Consider the following 20,667-nt stretch of genomic DNA (forward strand, 5'->3'; position numbering starts at 1 on the left):
CATGTGAAATATTAAATCTGTCAAGTTGCAAATAGATCCACAAAGGCTTAGTGAAATGTCAGATGCTGCCTCTCTGAGTTCATCTCACTACACAGCAGGGAATCATCTCCCATTAACACCAGATTATGACATTCCAAGCAGATCCTCCACTGTCATGGTGGAACCTAGAGGTTTATCTTATGTTATACAGTATTTACAGAACTTACTGAGGTAAAACCTCTCTGACCTGCTGAGGGGTGTACAAGGCAGTCAAGGCACAAGTCAGTTTCTTCTGGTGCATATGTGAAAAGATTAAATACAATCTTAAATATAAAAAGGAGTAAGAGCCAAGTATCCGGTTTCTTTTGGGCTCACTGGAATACATTTTATTGCCAGAGCTGATCGTGACCTTTGATGTGGGGGCATTACGGCCTTGAGCTGGTCCGTGGCAGTATCTGAAGAGAATGACTCACTATAGACCCCCGGCCAAAATACGGTTATTAATAAACTGCCTGTTGTTGGTGTGCCGACAACATTAATAACTAGACGAAAGGAGGGGGAGGGCAAATGACTAGACAGAATCTCCTTTAAGAAGCATGAAAACTATTTCTGATATAGAGTGTAATAAAAAAGCAAGAAGTGTGAGAATTTAGAGTCACAAATAAACAATAGGGTCGCCAGCATTTGTCTCAATGATGTTACAGGTCTAAAATAACAAAATGTATGCAAAGCTGCCCCCCTCCCCACTATATTATCCTTGGGTCTTTTAATAGCATGGAAATAGGACAGAGCAGCTGTCTCCCACCTCTCCCACCACCGTTCTCTGATCAACTCCCTTCATATTCTCCCGAGACTGAAATCATCTCTACAAACGCACTCTCTCACTTCAGGACCATACGCCCAGTCACCGGCTTTCTGACACATGAGCTAAAAATCACACCGCTGCGTTCTCCAACACAGCTCAGTACCCAGCTCAGCCATGGCAGACAAAAAGGCCGTCGGCAAAGTGAGTATAATAAAAAGAAAAGAGAAGAAAGTGGAGAACAAGCCTGAAAAGGAGAAGGAGAAAAAAGTGGAGACCAAGCCTGAAAAGGAGAAAGAAAAAGGGAAAGAGAAGGAGGAGAAGATGAAAAACAAGCCAGAGAAGGCCCCAGAAAAACCAAAGGTAGAAGAGCAGAAGCCACAGGGAAACGGGGAGGCAGCTGAAGCTGAAGGGGCACAGGGAGGTACCGAGGATGGAGAGTTCAAATATGAGCCTATAGAGCTTCCGCCATTTGAGATCATCATAGGGTAAGAATTACATGGTTACCCTTGTGTGTCTTTTGTCGTGTTCTTCAATAAGAAAACTAACCTCAAAGGTTTATGACTATTATGTGAACAGATACATCTGTTGTGCTTGTATGTAAGGACATATAAATGGTGTGTGTGTGTTAGATTTTATTACTGTTATACAGTTTTAGTTTTAGTTAGAGATGTATTATAGCCTAATACATCGTTATGTCTGAAAGTAACAGGTACTGTGCAGTAAAGTGTATTCCAGGAGATAACATAACCAACATAAGAAACATACTTCAAACTCCTTTTCATTTTGACCTTCAAAGTCAAAGCTAATCAGATCTAAAGTTTTTAAGTATGATATATATCTGAAGTTGACAAAGAGTCTATCCAGCACTACGCGGTTAAAAAATAATGGTTTGTGGTTTGTTGAACCACATCCTATTTTGATTAAAAGTCAAAGGTGAAAAGATGTTTTTTCCAAGTAGCTGAACATAGTTCAATAACTTTAATAACAAAAAATGTCTTTTAAACATAACTATATGCAGAAAAACACCTTCTCCCCTTCAACACAAATGTGATGTAGTTTCTAAGAAAGCTTTATTAAGTCTTTATAGTGCTGGATAGAGTAAATAGCAGATTAACCCTAGACCAACTCTGAGGTTTGAAGAAAAGGTTTTGTGTTTGGTTTTACCCTAAACACCACATTTAATCATAATTAACCTCATCTCATCTGTTTGGTTGGGGTTGCTTGGCCTCACTGATGGACCTAAAAACTGTACCAGCAAATTCTTTAAGAGAATGTCAACCTCTCTTTCTGTGAACTGACCATTAAACAAAAGTGGGTCACACAGCAAGACAACCACAACGGTAACACAAGTAGTGCTACAAATAAATAGCAATACCCAATCAAAGTCCAGACTTTAACCCAAGAGAAATGTTCTGAAATGATCTTTAATGACCCCTCTGTACAAGGAAGCTCACCAACAACTGAGACTAAGAACCAATTTCTGAAAACATTGGTTGATGAGATTGCTGCTCAAGAGACTTACACTAGTCGCTAGAAGCAACAGTTCACACTTTTTCCAAGCAAAGGACTCATTTTTCCAGCAATGAACTATAATAGCATTTGCTTATTTTGGAAGATCTTATCACACTAGGGAGGTCTATGCAGAAATGTGATAGAAAAGATGAGAAAAGTGGCAGTGTAGCAAGATTATGAATACATTATCAAAGTCAAAAGTCAAAGTGGTTTGACTTTTGAGCTTTCACCAACTGCCAATGTAAGTACAGACCAGTGGTGTTCTTGGAAGGCTGCATTTCATCATAGTTAAATGATTTTCCTACTCTAACAAATGCCTAAATGCCTTGCCATCCACACTTTCTCTCCAAAGGCAGTGTATAATAATGGCTGTTTCTTTATCTGAATCACGTAGACAATAATACATCCAGATAGTTCCAGACTATCGATAATTCACTGAGATATAAGCATTTCCTCATTTTTTTTTCATGATCTATAAGCATTTTTACAAGAACATAGAATGCTTCATGACTGAACTTTGATTTAGACATGACTCAATTGTAGTTGAGCTCTTCAGATACCAATCATGTCTTTGATATCAAGGAATAACAGAATGTTGGGAACTATGTTTTTTTTTCTTCTTCTCAGAGATCGACTCTGCCCCACTTTCTTCAAGTTCCAGTTCAAAAACGTGGAGTACTCCTGTGGCCGAAACAAGACCTTCCTGTGTTACCAGGTGGACATTCAGAGCAGCTCAGGAGAACCTGATGGGCTCCGGGGTTACTTGGAGGATGAGCACACCGGCACTCATGCTGAGGTGGCCTTCTTTCAACAGGTGCTTCCCCAGTATGACAAATCTCTGCGCTACACGGTCACCTGGTACACATCATCCAGTCCCTGTGTAGCATGTGCAAGCAAGCTAGGAGAAATCCTGAGAGTCCGCAAGACACTCCGTCTTAACATCCACTGCTCCCGCCTCTTCTTGTGGGAGGAGCCTGAGGTGCAAGCGGCGTTAAAGGCACTGGTACAGGCAGGGTGCAAACTGAGGATGATGAGGCCAGTGGACTTTACTTATGTTTGGTCCACTTTTGTGGAGAACGAGGAAGAGAGTTTTGCTCCCTGGGAGGACTGTCAAGATAGCTATGAGTACTACGACGAGAAGCTCGCCAACATTCTGCAGTAGAGTAATTAATGTAAGTATAGCACTTACTCAACAACTCTGCAATTTGATTGCATCAGATTGGTGGCCAAGAATGCAGAATAAAATGTACTTGTTTCAGTACTTCAATGCTTTAATGCTAAACTCGCTTGTTTGTTTGCATGGACAATTCTAGCCAGATGTTGCTGGTCACAATCATTACCACCCACTGAACTGCATCATTACCACTTACAGTGGTGTGAAGCAGATCAGAGAATGTTAAATGTCTGCACAACTTCAGAAATGAAGCAAGTTCAATAATTATCTGATAATTCACATCACCTTTTAATGAGCATGTTGGCCAATGTTCAATCCTACTTATTAGATAACATCGCACAAGTTATACAGGTGTAGGTGTTTTGAAACCACCCCTGAAGTAACACTTGATCAATTAACATGGTCTATTTACATACTGATATCCCATGACTTTTGGCAAGTCTGATTGCAATATCTGAACTCCTTATTATAAATAAACATAGCGTTACAACCAACTACCGATAATCTGTTGCAAAGTCTCTTAGTTAAATAAATTGCACATGTAGTTAAATTTAGTCTAAAAATAAGTCAATTTTGGACTGTGCAAATTAATTAAATATACACAGATCAAGCATAACATTATGATCCACCAGCCAAAGAATGCCTGCTCCGTGGTGGTCCTGTGGGGTCCTGAGCATAGAAGAACGTGAAAAAGGGTGAAAAGAAGATAATTAAGTATGCAGAAAAACAGATATAGGACTACAGTCTGTAATTATAGAACTACAAATTGTTCCTAAATGATCAGTATAGCTGAGAAAAAAATGGATAATAGGTGTAGAAAGAGGAGGTGGTCATAATGTTATGATTGATATGTGATAAAATTAAGTTTACACATTTTTCCACTTAACCAAGATTAGTCATTCAGCTGTCAGTCATGTTTGTCAGTCATGTGTTCCCCTTTTAGTTTAATACGGAAGCTATGAAGATAATGTCCCTGACAAATACTGGAAGCCAAAAATCATCCAAGCATTTTCCATAAATACATGCCCACGCATGTATCTCACCTCACTGAAACCAATCTTGTCACTGTGGTTTCTGTATGATTTCCTATGATGCACTATAAAAAAAGATACATTTCACTGTGTAGCTGAAAGCTGGGAGGCACCCACGTAAGACAACAAGTGTGGGCATGTATTTATCCAAAAGATAATTTTCCACCACACCATTTTTTATCATTATATTTTCACACCGGTTTAATATACTGTATATGAAGGAACCTACAATGTTTGTATGTGTCCAATGTTGGTTTAAAATTCTACACTAATGTTTCTTTTCTCCCCATAGGGTTTTTCAGTAATGGAAGCTGCTCTTCTGTTTTGGAACATGCCAGCTTTTATCTGCCATTTAATTCCTGGAAAATTGTGTTTTTTTCTGCAATTCCATTTCTCTTACTAATGCCTCAAATATAGAATTCAGACTTTTATAGTCTTTTACAGTCATAGATTTGTTTAGGTTTTTTGCCTAGTGCTATGCAAACACAAAATACTAAACATTTCACATTAGATTTAAATCATTTTTACATATAAACCAGGACTGGATACACATTCAGATATGACTGTAATGAGAATTATGTTCTTTATTTTGTTGTTCACGTTATTCAGGTTATATCTATTTACATCACTGATGGCATAAAATCAGAATTGAACAAGAAGGCTTAAGTATATAAGGCTTGAATTTGTTCCTAATTGTTGTTGTCAAAACTCTGCTTCACAAATACAGAATGTAGATGTGGGACACTAATTAAATATTGGGCAAAAATGACTGTGATATTTTGTTGTTTTGAAAAATATATTGTGATGTTAAAAAAAAAAAAAACAGGAATTTTCACCAGATACCAAAGTCAGAAGTCTACCATGTCATTATATTAATAATGCACTCTGTGTATTGATGACTAAAATAAATTAGACTGTGGAGATATAATCTGCCTCTGTCTGATAGCAGAACGTAGATTTTTTCCTTTTGTTACATTATAAATCTTGCGATGTGACTTGCACAAACTGAAAGAATATATACTGTGCAGTCCTAACTGGAATATTGAAGGACTTAATTGGTGTTGATATGTACATATTTACATTAACTAGACAAAATCATGCTCTTAACTAGAGGTGGGTAATATGTCCATATTTATCATAATATGATCAATTTTCCTATCGCATTGACAATATACTTTTTTAAGAACTTAAAGCACACTGACCTTACTGTAAATTTAATTACCAACAGCATAGCTAGTCTAGTTGAATTACATGAATTGCAGTATATCTGGAGTAAATGTTACTGTATTTGAATGGTGTTTAAGGATCTGTCACTACTGAGGCATGTTGATTGTGATCAAATGTATTGCAATAAAAAAACTGTGTATCAAGAAATTGCCTTTAAATATAGTTTATATAGAGTTTGTTTATCATATCGCCCACCCTTATGATCAACACACATGTTGTAAAACAGAACTAAAATCATAACTGAAGTAAAGGAACTGGAGTGCAGTGTTTCATTTTCAATTGTCCAAAAAACTGCTATAACCCATTCAGTATCATGGAGGCTAATATCTATTTTACAGTAGCTTGATTCAGACGATATTTGTTTAAGAAAAAGAAAAATTCTTCCACTCAGCTAGACAATCGGGAGAAGGCGTTGAGAAGGATTCTCAGTGCTGTAAAACATAGAGGTGGAAATACAGTGCTGCAGTTGTTGATTGAGAAGCGTTCAAGAGAAGCACTTGATAAAGATCTGAAACACATCAGCCGAGGTGGTGAAGGAGTTGCTGATAAGGAACATATCAAGAACTAACACAGCTTATCCACTTCCTTAAGATAGTTCAGGTCACAGTGATGAAATAATGAAAATATAGCGTGTCAAATGATTACAGCTGATAGTACACCTCACCATCAGATAGGGAATTTCACATGACTAGACTACTGAAGAAAGAATGATGGAAACTCTAAGCAATACTAAGAAAATCATTACTTAAATTTAGAATTCTCTGAAAATTAATGACTGTTAACCAGTTAACCAAATAAATTACTAATTTAGGAGAACATGGATGCTTATGTAAAATTTTTCTGGCCCACTTTAAGTGATGCATAGATGAAGAATGGCAAATTCCAATACTTTAAGACTGAGAAAAAGAAGGGTAAAATCAGTTTTACCCTATTGTCCACAATCAAGGTATCTGCATGTATGGAGAAATTAAACTTAAGACCTATCAAAATTTAATATCAAATTTCATAATATATTTGGAACCTGCAAATAAAATTTATATAAAAAAATCTATAATTGTATTTACTGTATGTTGTGTTTCTACTGCAACATCTTTAGAATATGAATATAAAACACTTTGAAACAAACTAATTAACAAACAAACAAATTTAGATTTTAGGAGCTGCAAATACCCTGACAATGTTCTGATTTTTTGTTTGCTTATTTTTATTTTATTATTATACTTCTTTGTAGAATTAGAAATAAATTCCTTATTGCAACACTGATAAATAAAAATAGGAGGGGTTTGGTTTTGCATAGCAATTGCTTCAACAAGACTACAAATATATGACATTTTTATGAATACTCTATGTTTAGTATGTCAGTTATACTCAATACCATAAAAATGTGATGTTAAAAAGATGTACGCTTTCCCTTTTTAATTTGGCAACCACTGTAGACACAAGTGCAAACACAAATACACAGTTTGCATTTGAATTATGTTTAAATTTACTGAAAACTCACCATTTCATAATTTAGATTTTGAAGATCTGAAGAATTTACTGTCATATGAGTAATTTTGGAATTGTCTTGTTTCAGGTAATGCTACTAGGTTTGACACGTTCCTAACACAATAAACTTAATGCATTTTTAAATATGAATCAAATGCATGGATGCTTTTTGAGCACACTGCAATGCTGCAACAGAACTCTAGAATTCTAATTAACTGGGCAAATAAAAACAAATGAAACAGCAGTTCATTATTAAATGATCATTTGCAAGTAACCCAGAGTACAGCTCAAGTACATACTATATACACGGACAATCAAATGAATATTTAAATTATTTGTTTTAAACTAAATAATTAAGAATAAATATGTTATTTCTCTTGAATTTGTAAAAACATTTTTGTGACTAAATTATCCTTAAAACTAAATCTCTAAAAGGGTAAGGGGGAATACAGTAAAGGTACAATTAAACACAATTTTCAAGTACATGTTTGTAATTGTTAAAATTTGAACTAACATTAAAAGGTCTATTTTACTTAAATTTAAATTTTACTCAATTTCAGCACTTTTGTGCTGTTTTAACAATGTATCTTTGTAATGGGGAAAAATACCACTTATTCACCACATATTTTCTATAGGTGTAAGACATTTAATATATATTTTAAGATACACATTAACATTTAGTACTTTTGATACTACAGAAATATTTAACTTCTATCAATCATCATAAATATGTATTATTACTATTTGTGTTTTGCTACTTTGTTAAAGAAGTACATATCCTTGTAATGAACCGTGTTTTTATTAAGACATTTACTTAACAAATATATTCTGCTTTTTAAAGATGTGTATATATTTAATGAAAAGTGTAATTATGCCCTCTTTTTAATGCCACAGCACTGCTGCACTGCATATACATTATATTATCACTTTTTTTTATTATCAATAATTTAAGATATGACCCTTCAGAGGTATGGTAATGAAAATTAAATATTTATTTTATAAATCAGACATTGATTTTCATTTATTCTCTATTTACATTGCTGATTAAACCAAACACTTAAAGGAATGAAAATAAACAAACAGCTGTAAGGCAGACAACAGGAATCCTTAGCATTGACACCATCTAGTGGTCAACATGCCTCATCATCTTTACACCTCAAAACAGCTTTCAGAATTAGCAAAAAACAAACAAAAACAAACAGTACCTTGTTCCTATTTAGAAACCGAACACCTCTTAGATCATTTATACCAAAGATATTTGTTTAAAGTCAGAAAGACTTTGAATTATTAAATTCTGTTCAATGCTCTTTGTTGCTGATCAGAAGACAAATATTGGCTACAGTAAATATACCGTTATGGTCACATCTGTGTTCTGGAAGACTTCTTCAATCATCACAATCACTCTGTCCCATCTCAGTCGATCCAGTCCACAGCCAATCCTACATTAACAGGTAAATAGTGATTACAATATAGCCAGCAGTTTTATAACAATAGTCAATTTCTGTGAAATTATTTGTCAATAAATGCGGCTTTCAATCGTAATTTTGTTACCAGCAAAAGCTATACTTTATATGAGTAAAATATGGATAAAAAGTAATGCAATCAGTGATGCAGCAATAAGTGAAATACTTACAGCCTTCAAACTATATCATTTTACCCAAAACTATACACACTAGCGTTTAATCTTTTTTTTGTGTCTCTTATTTCTCTTAAATTTTATTTCATTGTATACTCATTTTCATTTGTCATTTTTGTTCGCAGTTTTACCTGCATTATTCTTGTGTTTGTATGCATGCTTGTCTTGTTTTTTTTTAATCGACCCATTCTGACACAAAGGCTTGTAAAAGCAGACTGCATGGCTAGGTGGATCATTTTTATACATCTGTGGTAATGGAACTGATGTCTCTGTACTTTTGCAATTACTTTGCAAAATATTCATTTACTTCTAAACACAAAATAAAAAAAACTAATTTTTAAAGGTGAACCATATCTGTAAACAGATGTGGAGATGTTTGATACATGAGTGCTTCATACCGAGGCATGGATAGTCTGGTCACTCCATTCTCTAAGCAGTGTGTTTTCATGGCCTCCAGGCTTTGTCTGAGTGTTTCATAGGTGGGCTTATGGCTGTACCTTTTCTTTGTGATCTGAAACAGTGGGGACAGGAAAAGAAATGCATGTGGACTTTTAATAAAACAAATCTAACAACCCACAAGAGCTGTTCTTATTGGATTAACTTTTCTGTCTGACTTCCAAGGATGTTCCGACACCCCCTACAGAAACATCATAGGGGTTTCACATGGAGAAAATAATCCTGCCCAGTGGTGGATTCACAATAATTATCTCACCAGGTAGTAAACAAATCGGCCCGATCGCTTAAGTACAGCACACTCCCCAGGTTTCTTCTCTGTATAAACAGAAACAGGAAATAAACAGGAAGTAGAAGCAGTTAAACCATGACATCTATGGTCAAAAACTAAATCTGTTTAAGACTGCAGAACATGCTGTAGACACAAAACTTACTCAGTAATAAACCAATATTACAATAAATGTAATAAAAAAAACTAAATCATTAGAGAATTATAACTGTTCACATTTAAACATTTCTAAAGATTCCCTTATATATTCTAGTATTATTTATTCATTTTAATACTATCTATTGGTAAATCAGTGCCTTAATTATGTTACCTCAGGTGAGCTGGTGAAGAAACTGTACAAACTGTACAGATTGTAACCAATCTTTGTTATTTAAACTATTTTACAAGATATTCACCACTGCCTTCAAAATGAGAATTTCCTCTCAAACTTTAATAATCATATTAAAGTATCTTGATTCTGTTTTTACAAGCAAAATGTTTATATATGCTAGAAAATTCAAATTGCTCAGACAAAATGTGCTTAAATCTAGATACCATTGCCACTTTTCACCAACATGCATTTTTAATTTAATTTTAATTTAGCTTCTGAGGGATAAGAAGGCTTTCTCCTGCAGCTCTTGTGATTTTTGCAGCAACACTATTGTGCAGCTGGTTTCACACAGACAATCTACTTTTTTATTTTAACAAATAAATGTATGCACTAAAGATTTGTTTTAATGTAAAGACTGGTTATAATATAGCAGCAATGTGTTGTCTTGATTACTTACTCTGCGCTAGGAGTTGATCCACTCCACCAAACTTCTTTTTGAAGAGGACCGCGATGCCTGCTCCCATGCGGCAGTCTTCACTGATACAGTGAGCGAGGGCTTCTGTTGCAGGGCAGGAGAACAGATCCCCCTTCACACACTTCAGCTTACTGCCCTCTGCTGTGTGCTGACCAGGAGAGGAGGACATCAGCCACTTACTCATTACATGGAATGTTCTACAAGGCCATTAAAAAGGGACTCTTTCAGATCATATATGTTAAAAAATTTTTACCAGCTTTAAATACACTGTTACATTGTAAATAAGGGTCACCATCAATGTAGTCTAAATAAGAAGTGTAAATAAGGATTACTGATACAAGTCCCTCTATTGAACACAGTAAGGCAACATAATTAACCTTAGAAAAAGCACACACTCACAACCCTGGACCTGGACCATCCTGTGCCCTGTACAGCTTTGTGTTCTCAGGTGTTTCTGGAGCAGGAAAACTAGGGCTGCAACTAATGATTATTTTGGTAGTCGACTCATATGATAATTATTTAGATTAGTCAATTATTCAACGATTATTTTTTACCATGTCCACCATGTCATCTTTAAAAACAATAGAATACAATTGGAAAAGTGATTTAAAAGGGATCCATTAAAATGTCTACATGTTGTTAAATAGTGTATATTACTGATATTTAGCGATTAAATATAAATGAGTGAGACATTTACCCATCTCCTATTGTGTTTTTGTCCCCAGCACTTTGTGTAGTGCAGTACTGTTACAAATGATCGATTAGTCGACAATAAAAATTGTAGTCAACAAATAAAAAAAATCAACATTGCGATTATATCGACTAATCGTTGCAGCTCTAAGGGAAACCAGTACATGTTTTATGCAAACTTATTTCTGGCAGACTAGAGTTTGATTCCCAGGCTGGGCAAGCACACCATTTATAAACTGTTTTGAGTTTTGTGAAAGAGTAATTTTATTACTTAAATTCATTAAATAAAGATGTATATTGTTATAAAATATGTAATTAATTTTATGTGAATTAATTTAATTTTAAACTTCTTTCAAGTGATGAAAATACATTATTTGTTTAAAAAAACTTAAAAAGATGAAGGATATCTCCACTCTAATCGTAGTTAAAAGATTACACATGAGAGCTGTTTTTAAAAAATGGAGTTGTTTTGTTAAGACCATTAAATGTTCTGTGCCAAATTGCAATGAAGACAAGTTTTTAGATTATTTTCTAATGGGACGTTACAGAACATGTGAAGTATGGAAATTAATAAAAGACTTTGGGCTAAAAGTAGATATCTCTCCAAAATCTACTGTGTATGAAATATTTGATAGTACTGTAGCATTGCATTTTTATGAATTCTATTATATGTCTCGTTAAATATAACCTGTGGAAAACAGGAACAAGAATGATTATTGATGATGATATATCAACAGTTTGTCAAATGTAAGATTGTTTTAAAAAATGTTATTACCTTCCTAAAAACACAAGAACTATGAACATTATATTGAAAATGTCCATAATTTCAACTAAAAAAATGTTTCTCCTGCTACCATCACTCAGTGCACTTCCCCACAACTAATGGTGTTTTTGGTCAATCGTAAAAGTGCACTTTTAAAGTTATTAATGCCTCGTTTTAAATGTCAGAGCTCTCCGGGTTCTAGCAAAGAGGTGTGGAGCTACTGGGAGCCTGGATAACGGTGTAAAAAGCAATTTATCTGCAGGAGCAAGTGGATGCCCCGAAGCGCCAGTTGTAAAGAGAAAGGAGAGTGGAGGTCAACTATTCAAAAAAGGTTAGTACTGTTTATCATGTTTTACTACACCCAAAGTCACTTTTAACCTGTCTAAATCATCCCTAAAGACAGTCTAGAAAATAGGATTTTTTTGTGACAACATATTACTACTTACATATTCTCTGTCTTCATTCTTATGAAGTGCAACACCAGGCTGGCTCTTGGGTTCTTTAGCCATCTGACAACCATATAACCAGATAAATAAACTTATAAAAAGCACTACAAATCATGCTAATAATTATTAGCTTAATTATCAATTATTATTAATATTCATTTTTAGCTTTAATTATTAAACACGTAAAAAAAAGCAGAAAACAGAAACAGAAAGTAAAGACCTCCTAGCTAGTTAGCTTCTAAATCCTGAGCCTAGCAAACTCATAACCTATAAATTCACTGAATGAAATACTATAAAATTATATTTTAACACATCCTAGAGTTTCAATAAGTTACCAATAGCTCCAGGTTTCAGCGTCTAGTAAGAGTTAGCTAACCTAGCTCTGCATATTAAAATTAAGCTAAGCTAAGAGCTAGCTAACTAGTTAGCACTGTCTGTCTGAGCGTCTCCACAGAGTTTACTGAACCCTGACAGAATGTTTCTGCTACAGAAACAGAGCTCTTACTTTCTCATTTCTGTGGTACATATCTAACTCTGTACATGTGGCTGTTCTTCCAGAGTTTTCCGTCTAATCGAGGAAGGTGGAAAGCCTCCTTAACAGCAGCAGCTGCCGCTGAATGTTTGTGTTGGTGTTGTCAGATGAGCAGCGCTGCCCCCTGGCGGAGGGATATCTAACAACAGGACCTACTTTACCCTGCCTGTCCGATAGAATACAGATCAGTGGACAGTCATTGATAAGTGAATTCATGCAGCTGCTTTACAATATATATTAATTAAAAAATCACATATTTACACAGTGATTTTTCTTTTTTGCGGAACTACACTGCCAGGCAAAAAAAAATTCGCCACCTGGATTTAACTAAGGAATTGTGGAAAGTAGGAGTGAGCCATATTGTATTGTACGTGATAATATCGCCAAATATTTTGAATATCGTGAACGATATTATACCCTGAAATATCGTGCCATATCACCCACCCCTTATTAGCACATCAAAGTACTACTTTTTTGCCATTTTTAGCGAAATAAAAATTCACACTCATTTCTCATTTCCCATTATATATCTACAAGAGACATATTATATCTGTCCAGTATCATTTATTTTACTGTAATCCTGGATATATGAAGATATTTTGAGTGCATTATTAGTATCATGACATTTTGGATCATTGACTTCTGTTACAAATCTGATAAAATTATTATTTTAAATATCTCAATTAGCCATATCATATTGCATGCAATAATAAAATTCTAAATAATTTTTCTAATTCACTGTTTTGTCATATTGCAAAAGTATCGTTATCATGAAAATACCATGAAATATCGTGATATTATTTTAGAGCCATATCGCCCACCCCTAGTGGAAAGGCTGGAATTGTGAAAGAGTGGAGATCATCATTTTCACACATGGATTGTTCACCATAGAGTCCAGATCTTAACCTCATTGAGAATTTATCAGTGCCCATCTATCCATCCATCCTTGGATAGAACACTAGATTGTCTTTGTTTCTTTGTCAAAACACACGTATGAAGGGTCATTAACGCATTTAACGCTGTATGTAAGCCTCTACTTTACTACTGACATGATATCAGTTTAATAGGTTCTAAGACATAGCTCAAGCTATATATCTATACAATAGTTTTTGAATGAACAACTATGAGGCGAATAAACCCTTTAAATTATTGCTTAGGGTAACTAATGTATAAAGTATAACAAAAAGCTTTAGAGAAAATAAAAAAAGTTTTAGTCTTGACACTGTAAAAAAAGGAGCCAACAAACCTCTTTATCTAACCTTTCCATCCTTTGTCTCTAGTCTGGCTCTGCATGGTGAGGCAAGTCCCTCTCCCTTTCTGTCTCTGACAGACTAATGAGAAAGAAAAACACATAAATAAGCTGTCAGCTGACCCCACAGACAGCAGTCTAATTACCCTGCTGAATCACTGTGACTGGCTCTCCATCCCACAGGTAACACTCGACCACACTCGTGCCACTTCTGAAATTTAATTTTCATGTGTTTATTCAAAATCGTATTTGGACTTCCTGATGTTTGTTAAAAATTAGCAGCCCCATGCAACAAAAACTGACTTTTAATGGGATAAATTAAGTGATTGAAATGCACTTTTAAGCCATATGGTTCATAACTTTATTTATCAGTTGTTATTCAATCCGCTGACACACATCAATACACATCATTATCTCATACTGCAGTCAAACAAATCAAACATTTAGTATTTTTTCATAAATAAATGTAAATATATACAGAAAAAAAACAATTTAGAGACAGTTTCATTTAAAGTTAATGTTTAACTTATTAACTTATTGAATCTGACTAAAATCAGTGATATCATACAGAATTTATCTAAATGAAATCTAAATGTGTTATAGCAGAGTAGCAGTAGTTTTCAGTCTCATATCAGAACAAATGGAATTAAACAGAAATCACATAAAATTTTAAAGAGAGTGAAGGGGCTGTCGCGTTTGAAGTTGTACAGATGAGGAAAGGGGATAAGGATCCTAAAAGTTAATTTCCTTTTCATTCCTCCTATTCCTCTATCTGGCTCTACCCTTTAAAAAAGTCATTTTTCACTCAAGAAAAAAGGCTTCAGGTTCCCTCTGTGTTCTCCTGCTACCATCACTCAGTGCACTTCCCCACAGCTAATGGTGTTTTTGGTCAATCGTAAGATGCTGATGGACTGGGTGAAGATTTGGGAATTGGGGTGTTGGAGGCGTTTTAGAAATTGGCGCTCCTCCGCCGCTGCTCGTTGATCCAGTCTCCTGGGTTCACATCCATCTGCAGCATCTTCATGACCCACTTGTCACGCCGCGCGCCATCAATGAACTCATCCAGAGAGAGTTCCCCTGTGAACACAGGAAACAAGCTCAGCATCACTCGCTTCTTTAAGCAGGGCTGGAACTGTTTGAGACTTTGAAGTTTCACAGCTGTTTGGAATGTGAATTAGTAGGACTAGTTGTATTAGAAGGCCAAAGGCAGCTGCTTTTGCACCTGTCTGGCAGTCCAATTAATCATCGGTATGTAAAAGTATATTGATCACTAAATGTTACCTCAGTGTACGTCTCAGGAACCCACACTCTTGTATACCCTTTGAGGTAATATCTTCTGAGTAAGGTTGGACACTGACCACAGCACACCACTAATTTCTAAAGTTGCGCTCCTTTGACTCAGTTTCACGTGTGTACATGAAATGCGTCATAGATGGCATTACCGCCAACAGTGGACAGCACAGTGGGTGTTCAATGATAATGACTGGCTGACATGTCTGGCTAGAACTGTCCATACAATCAGACAACTGACTCATAGACAAGAAATCACATCAACATTTAATGCAGAAGGCCCTACAAGAATATCCAGCAGGTCGGTGCAGTGTTCTTTAGCTTCAGTGGGACATGGCAAAAGTCATGGGACTACTTCCTGTTCCAGACAAATTGGGTTAGATAATGCCTGGACCTGGTGAAGCAATTTTTAGAAGGAAAAAAATCTTCCAACAAATTTCATTGTAAGTCAAATTGTTCGGTATATAGATTTGATTCCAAGTAGAGTTTAGATTCTCTGGCCGAATCTGATCCGACCTGAGGCCCGACCCGACCCGGGCCGAGATTTACCACCACTTTCCTCAGGCCGGGTTGGGTCGGGCCTCAGGTCGGATCAGATTCGGCCAGAGAATCTAAACTCTACTTATATAAACCCCTTCTTATATAAACTTATGGCGTGATAATCACAATATAGTAAAGTAACAAAACAAACTGTGTCTAATATTTTTTGCACAAGTTATACGATTATAATCACGTAGCTCTGGAACTTTGCAGTGAGCACTGCACACAGCTCCTCTGCTTGTCCGCGCAAAGTCTTATTGTTGTTTTATGTGTTTAGCACTAAGGCTATATGCTTAAAATAAAAAAATTGCTTGTTCAGAATGTTTTATATTCTTAAACATAGTTGATTATATTGGAGTAGATGCAGAGTTTGGTTCTTAATAAACATTTGTCTTAAATAATAGGTCTATGCTTCTTCAGTGTTGCAATGTTAATTCATTCTGAACAGATTTCGCTCATTAAAACAGCCCAAAAATGTTTTTAAAAACCTCAAGTCTAAGCTCTAATTCCAAGTCATCCTGAAGCATTTCTCTTGGACGTTTCCTTCATTCATTCATTCATTCATTCATTCACTGATCCATTTGACAACTGCCACATTTAATTAATATCAAAAAGTGAAAAACATCAAATGTGTACAAGAGAGAGGCGTACAGGGTTATGTAGCAACTGACTGTATGGTAGAGATGTGGCAGAAATATCAAAACAATCATGAGCTTACCATCTCCGTTCTCATCCACCAGCTCAAATATCCGGTCCACCACCTGGTCTGGGGTCAGTAGGTTACACTCCTCGTCCAGCTCTCCATGACACGCCTTCTTCATTCGGTAGATTGACTTAAAAACAGGCCAAATAACACAAAGTGAGAAGAATTTTATGAAATAACTGACTTAAATTTACACTGGACCTTGGGTTTCAAAATTATATCTGCATAAGACACATAAAAATGCATAAAAAAGTATTATTACATTCAAGACACATATTATAGCAGTGTAAAAACATCTGTCTCTCCAAGACAAAATTAACAACTAAAACTCCTCCCAGAACAACTAAAACATCAGTCATAACCACTGTGCAACCAGGGAATTTACATATTCCGTTTCACATGGCAATCAGATGCATTTGAATAGCAAGTGTAAATGCATGTTTTTCAACACATTCATTTTTACAGACTACAATCCAGATACTAGTAACCAGGTGTGAACAGGGTCTAACTACCAGACACTCATTTTTATACCTGATATTACCTAATCAGAATACTAAGAACAAATGAAAAAAAAAAATTACTTTTGCAATTTAAAAAAAGTGGTGAATATATTGCCTTTTCTTGATTGTGTGTTTAATTGCATGTGAGTGTGTGTGTGCACGTGACGCTGCTCACGAGTGAGTGACTCAGTGGCTTAACTGCTGCAGGTAACAGGCTGTGAAATCATAGAGGTCAAATGGATAATCATCTCCCGTGACTCTTTAAAATGTCAATGTCAGAGTGTCTGTGACATAAGCTGGGTCACGACTTTAATCCAAACCAGATTCAGATCTCCAATATTTGCTCCTGTTTCTCTGGTTTTGTAATGCAAAACACAAAGACACAAACACAAACAGCTGCAGGTTTGGGGTGAGATGTGTGAGTCAGTGTGATTAGCTGAATGATAAGGAAGCAGGGTGAAGATGATTACCTCCACAATCTCCTTGAGCTCTGTTTTGTCGATACAGCCGCTGCCGTCCTTATCGTACATTTTAAAAGTCCATTTGAGTTTATGCTCCAGTTTGCCTCGCAGTACCAGATTCAGGGCTGCGACGTATTCCAGGAAATCAATAGTGTTGTCCTAGGAAAAAAAATGGAGAACATGACACCCTTTAACATAGAAATGTGGTGGAAATAATGTCAGCTGTAGTTTCAATGTTAAAACACATAAATACAAACTTTTTGCCTGAAATCCACATGATGTCTTTGTTTTATAAATATGATCATCATTATTTTTTGTTTTAAATATTTAGGTGATAAAATCCTTTCCGGCTGCAAATGTTCTGTATAGAACCACTTTCCTTATTAACCCTTCAAAGAACCATACTTTTAAGAGTGTAGAATATAAAATGTAAATGGTAACATTATCTATATTTAAGTTTTAACATTGTCACAATTGTTGGACATAAAGGGGGAAAAAAACATTTTCCAATATGGTGTATTTTTATCTTATTTATATTTAAGCCCCTTAAATCCTGTATGCAAGCCCAAACATATGATAATGTGGAAGTTTTATAGACACCAAAATTGAACCCTGTGGGACTCCACAAAATCAAGATTAAGCTATGCCATAAGATATGAATATGAATCAGATATGCTAAACTAAATAGTTGCAAAAAATCACTATTGTTTCTCCATTAGGATTAAAAACTGAATAATAACTAAATCTAGGGGTTCTAGGGGTTAAATACACACTAGGGTAGCACAGTTTGACAAGGAACACAACTAATATTAATAATAATTATGCAGGAAGCCAAACTTTGTCTTTGTGTATCTTACTGGAACACAAGAGCCAATTAATTAAGTCTCAGCACGGCATCAAATCTTTAATTCATATCAAATTCACTACTGAGCTTTTGTCATTAACATGCAATCAGTCAGTTGTTGGCACAAGAATAAAGTGCATCACTCACCCCATTTTTATCAAAAGCTCGGAACATGTTCTCGATGTAATCCGCTGCCTCTTGGTTGTCGGTCACACCAAAGAAGCTCTTGAACTCGTGTTTGAAGAGGGTCCCGCTTGGGCATTCCACCACAAATTTCTTATACCACTCCTGCAGCTCGGCTACATCGATCTCCTTATCGTCTGAATCGTCGCTGAGACGCTGACCCATCCCGAAAGAGGGTTTAAAATACTCAGATGACGACTTTTACCCGAAAATATTCACAAGCATATCGAAAAGCTTTTTGTTGTTCTTCACTTCTGCAGACAAAACATCCCTCAAAGCCTTGGACTGGTGATAAAATGATAACAAGTGTAACTACAACTGTAACAGCAGTTTTCTAAGCGCAAAAATACGAACAAACCCAAACTTAAAAATGCCGGTTTGTCTTAAAAACGCCGAAAACGTTCCCTTAACCTCGTCGTGCCGATGCCCTACTGGCCCGAGATCCAGAACTGGGTCTGTTTTGAGTCACATGACTGTGAGGATTATTCATATCAACATGTCTCACTCAATTAGCCCACAAGCAGATAAAGAGAGGCTTTGCTTTACTGTAGTTCCTCATTTAGAATGCAGAACACTGTATTCCAGGAGCAGCAGGTCCAGGGCCCTCTGGGGAGGGTCAGATCTAATGATTGTGGTTTCATGAATACTAAATCAGAGCTTTGAGGGCTATTCTTTGAACATGATGAATTGATCCAAGTGTCAGTTCGTGGTCAGAGAATTCTCAGGGTTGAGGAGTGTTTATCTTGGATATACAATATGAGAAAAGGGCAGAGCACTTAATATATATGAAAACCGCAGCCTTTAACAGCCAGTCCAATAAAACATCCACAAGACTCCTGTTCTAATCTCCAGTGATTACTAATTATACAGGTGCATTTAAAAATATATAATGTCATTGAAAAGTTAATTTATTTAAATAATTTTGGCAGTGTGGGCAGTGTTTCAAGTCTTGCTGGAAAATGAAATCCGCATCTCCATAAAAGTTGTCAGCAGTGGGAAGTGCTGTAAGATTGAAAACACTGCATTGATTTTGGACACTGGAAGAAGCACTGCCCTCAATACAAAAAGAACGAACTACAGGTGCATCTCAAAAAATGTTAATATTAATAAAAAGTTTATTTAAAAATATATTTATGTAATTCCGTTTAAAATGTGAAACTCATATATTATATAGATGTATTAAAAGCAAAGTGATCTGTTTCAAGTGTTTATTTCTGAAATTGTTGATGATTATGGCAGCCAAAAATAAGTGTCTCAGAAAATTAGAATATTATAAAAGACTAATTAGTACTTTTGGCAGTGTGGGCAGTGTGCCAAGTCCTGCTGGAAAATGAAATCCGCATCTCCATAAAAGATGTCAGCAGAGGGAAGCATGAAGTGCTGTAAGATTTTCTGGAAAACACTGTACTGACTTTGCACTTGATAAAACACAGTGGATCAACACCAGCAGATGACACGTCTCTCCAAACCATCACTGATTGTGTAAACTTCACACTAGACCTCCAGCAGTTTGGACTGTGTGTCTCTCCTCTCTTCCTCCAGACTCTGATCTCTTGATTCCCAAATGAAATGCTAAATTTACTGAATTTATAGGGATGGTTTGAAGAACCATGTCATCTGCTGGTGTTGATCCACTGTGTTAAATCAACTCCAAAGTCAGTGCAGTGTTTTCCCTCTGCTGACAATTCTTATGGAGATGCAGATTTCATTTTCCAGCAGGACTTGGCACACAGCACACACTGCCAAAAGTACAAATTTGTCTTATACAATATTCTAATTTACTGAGACACTGATTTTTGGGTTTTCACTTGCTGTAAGCCATAATAATCATCAATAACATAACATAAATGCTTAAAATAGATCACTCTGTGTGTAATACATCTATATATATTATATAAGTGTGACATTTTTTTGCTGAATTACTGAAATAAAGTAAGAAGCAGTACTTCTTCTTTCATAAGCAGTTCTGTAAATACTGACACTGTGCAGAGGGACAGTCACAATGGGTTTGTTAGTGTAATGGAGCAAGCAATCAATCATGTTTTTCACAGGTGGCAGTTTTTCAATATTGGAGGTCATTTAGTGCT

General features: G+C 35.7%; 3 protein-coding genes across 6 annotated transcripts; 1 reads left to right on the top strand and 2 right to left on the bottom strand.

Annotated features, from left to right (window-relative positions):
• On the top strand, nt 1-5,875 carry apobec2b (apolipoprotein B mRNA editing enzyme, catalytic polypeptide-like 2b). Its single transcript, XM_007249912.4, has 3 exons — nt 1-1,269; nt 2,924-3,468; nt 4,794-5,875. Exons 1-2 carry the CDS (start codon nt 959-961, stop codon nt 3,456-3,458), a joined length of 846 nt encoding a protein of 281 aa, XP_007249974.1. The 5' UTR covers nt 1-958; the 3' UTR covers nt 3,459-3,468; nt 4,794-5,875.
• A 2,310-nt stretch (nt 5,876-8,185) lies between these two features.
• On the bottom strand, nt 8,186-12,938 carry oard1 (O-acyl-ADP-ribose deacylase 1). 4 transcript variants are annotated; one of them, XM_007249914.4, is made up of 6 exons: nt 12,784-12,938; nt 12,279-12,341; nt 10,362-10,527; nt 9,565-9,623; nt 9,251-9,363; nt 8,186-8,655 (listed from the first exon to the last, which is right to left on the bottom strand). In XM_007249914.4, exons 1-6 carry the CDS (start codon nt 12,802-12,804, stop codon nt 8,553-8,555), a joined length of 525 nt encoding a protein of 174 aa, XP_007249976.1. In that variant the 5' UTR covers nt 12,805-12,938; the 3' UTR covers nt 8,186-8,552. The 4 variants fall into 4 exon arrangements, with proteins under 4 accessions (XP_007249976.1, XP_007249975.3, XP_007249979.1 ...); XM_007249913.4 differs by having other exon boundaries at nt 10,362-10,576; XM_007249917.4 differs by having other exon boundaries at nt 12,811-12,934.
• Nucleotides 12,939-14,377: 1,439 nt separating this feature from the next.
• Nucleotides 14,378-19,038, bottom strand: guca1b (guanylate cyclase activator 1B). Its single transcript, XM_007249918.3, has 4 exons — nt 18,545-19,038; nt 17,563-17,712; nt 16,608-16,722; nt 14,378-15,136 (listed from the first exon to the last, which is right to left on the bottom strand). The coding sequence occupies exons 1-4, from the start codon at nt 18,743-18,745 to the stop codon at nt 15,009-15,011; spliced, it is 594 nt and encodes a 197-aa protein (XP_007249980.1). The 5' UTR covers nt 18,746-19,038; the 3' UTR covers nt 14,378-15,008.
• Nucleotides 19,039-20,667: the final 1,629 nt, after the last annotated feature.

This window comes from Astyanax mexicanus, chromosome 13, assembly GCF_023375975.1.
Source record: "Astyanax mexicanus isolate ESR-SI-001 chromosome 13, AstMex3_surface, whole genome shotgun sequence".
Taxonomy (NCBI): domain Eukaryota; kingdom Metazoa; phylum Chordata; class Actinopteri; order Characiformes; family Acestrorhamphidae; genus Astyanax; species Astyanax mexicanus.

What these genes read in the sequence shown, in the direction of transcription:
- apobec2b (XM_007249912.4), top strand. Translation starts at nt 959, where the DNA reads ATGGCAGACAAAAAGGCCGTCGGCAAAGTGAGTATAATAAAAAGAAAA. An exon ending in CCATTTGAGATCATCATAGG is followed by an intron (nt 1,270 to 2,923) that starts GTAAGAATTACA and finishes TCTTCTTCTCAG; the next exon opens with AGATCGACTCTGCCCCACTT.
- oard1 (XM_007249913.4), bottom strand. An exon ending in AGAATGAAGACAGAGAATAT is followed by an intron (nt 10,577 to 12,278) that starts GTAAGTAGTAAT and finishes ATGGCCTTGTAG; the next exon opens with AACATTCCATGTAATGAGTA. An exon ending in ACCAGACTATCCATGCCTCG is followed by an intron (nt 8,656 to 9,250) that starts GTATGAAGCACT and finishes CTGTTAATGTAG; the next exon opens with GATTGGCTGTGGACTGGATC.
- guca1b (XM_007249918.3), bottom strand. Translation starts at nt 18,745, where the DNA reads ATGGGTCAGCGTCTCAGCGACGATTCAGACGATAAGGAGATCGATGTA. An exon ending in GAGCTTTTGATAAAAATGGG is followed by an intron (nt 17,713 to 18,544) that starts GTGAGTGATGCA and finishes TTTTTTTCCTAG; the next exon opens with GACAACACTATTGATTTCCT. An exon ending in GGTGGATGAGAACGGAGATG is followed by an intron (nt 15,137 to 16,607) that starts GTAAGCTCATGA and finishes CTGTGTTCACAG; the next exon opens with GGGAACTCTCTCTGGATGAG.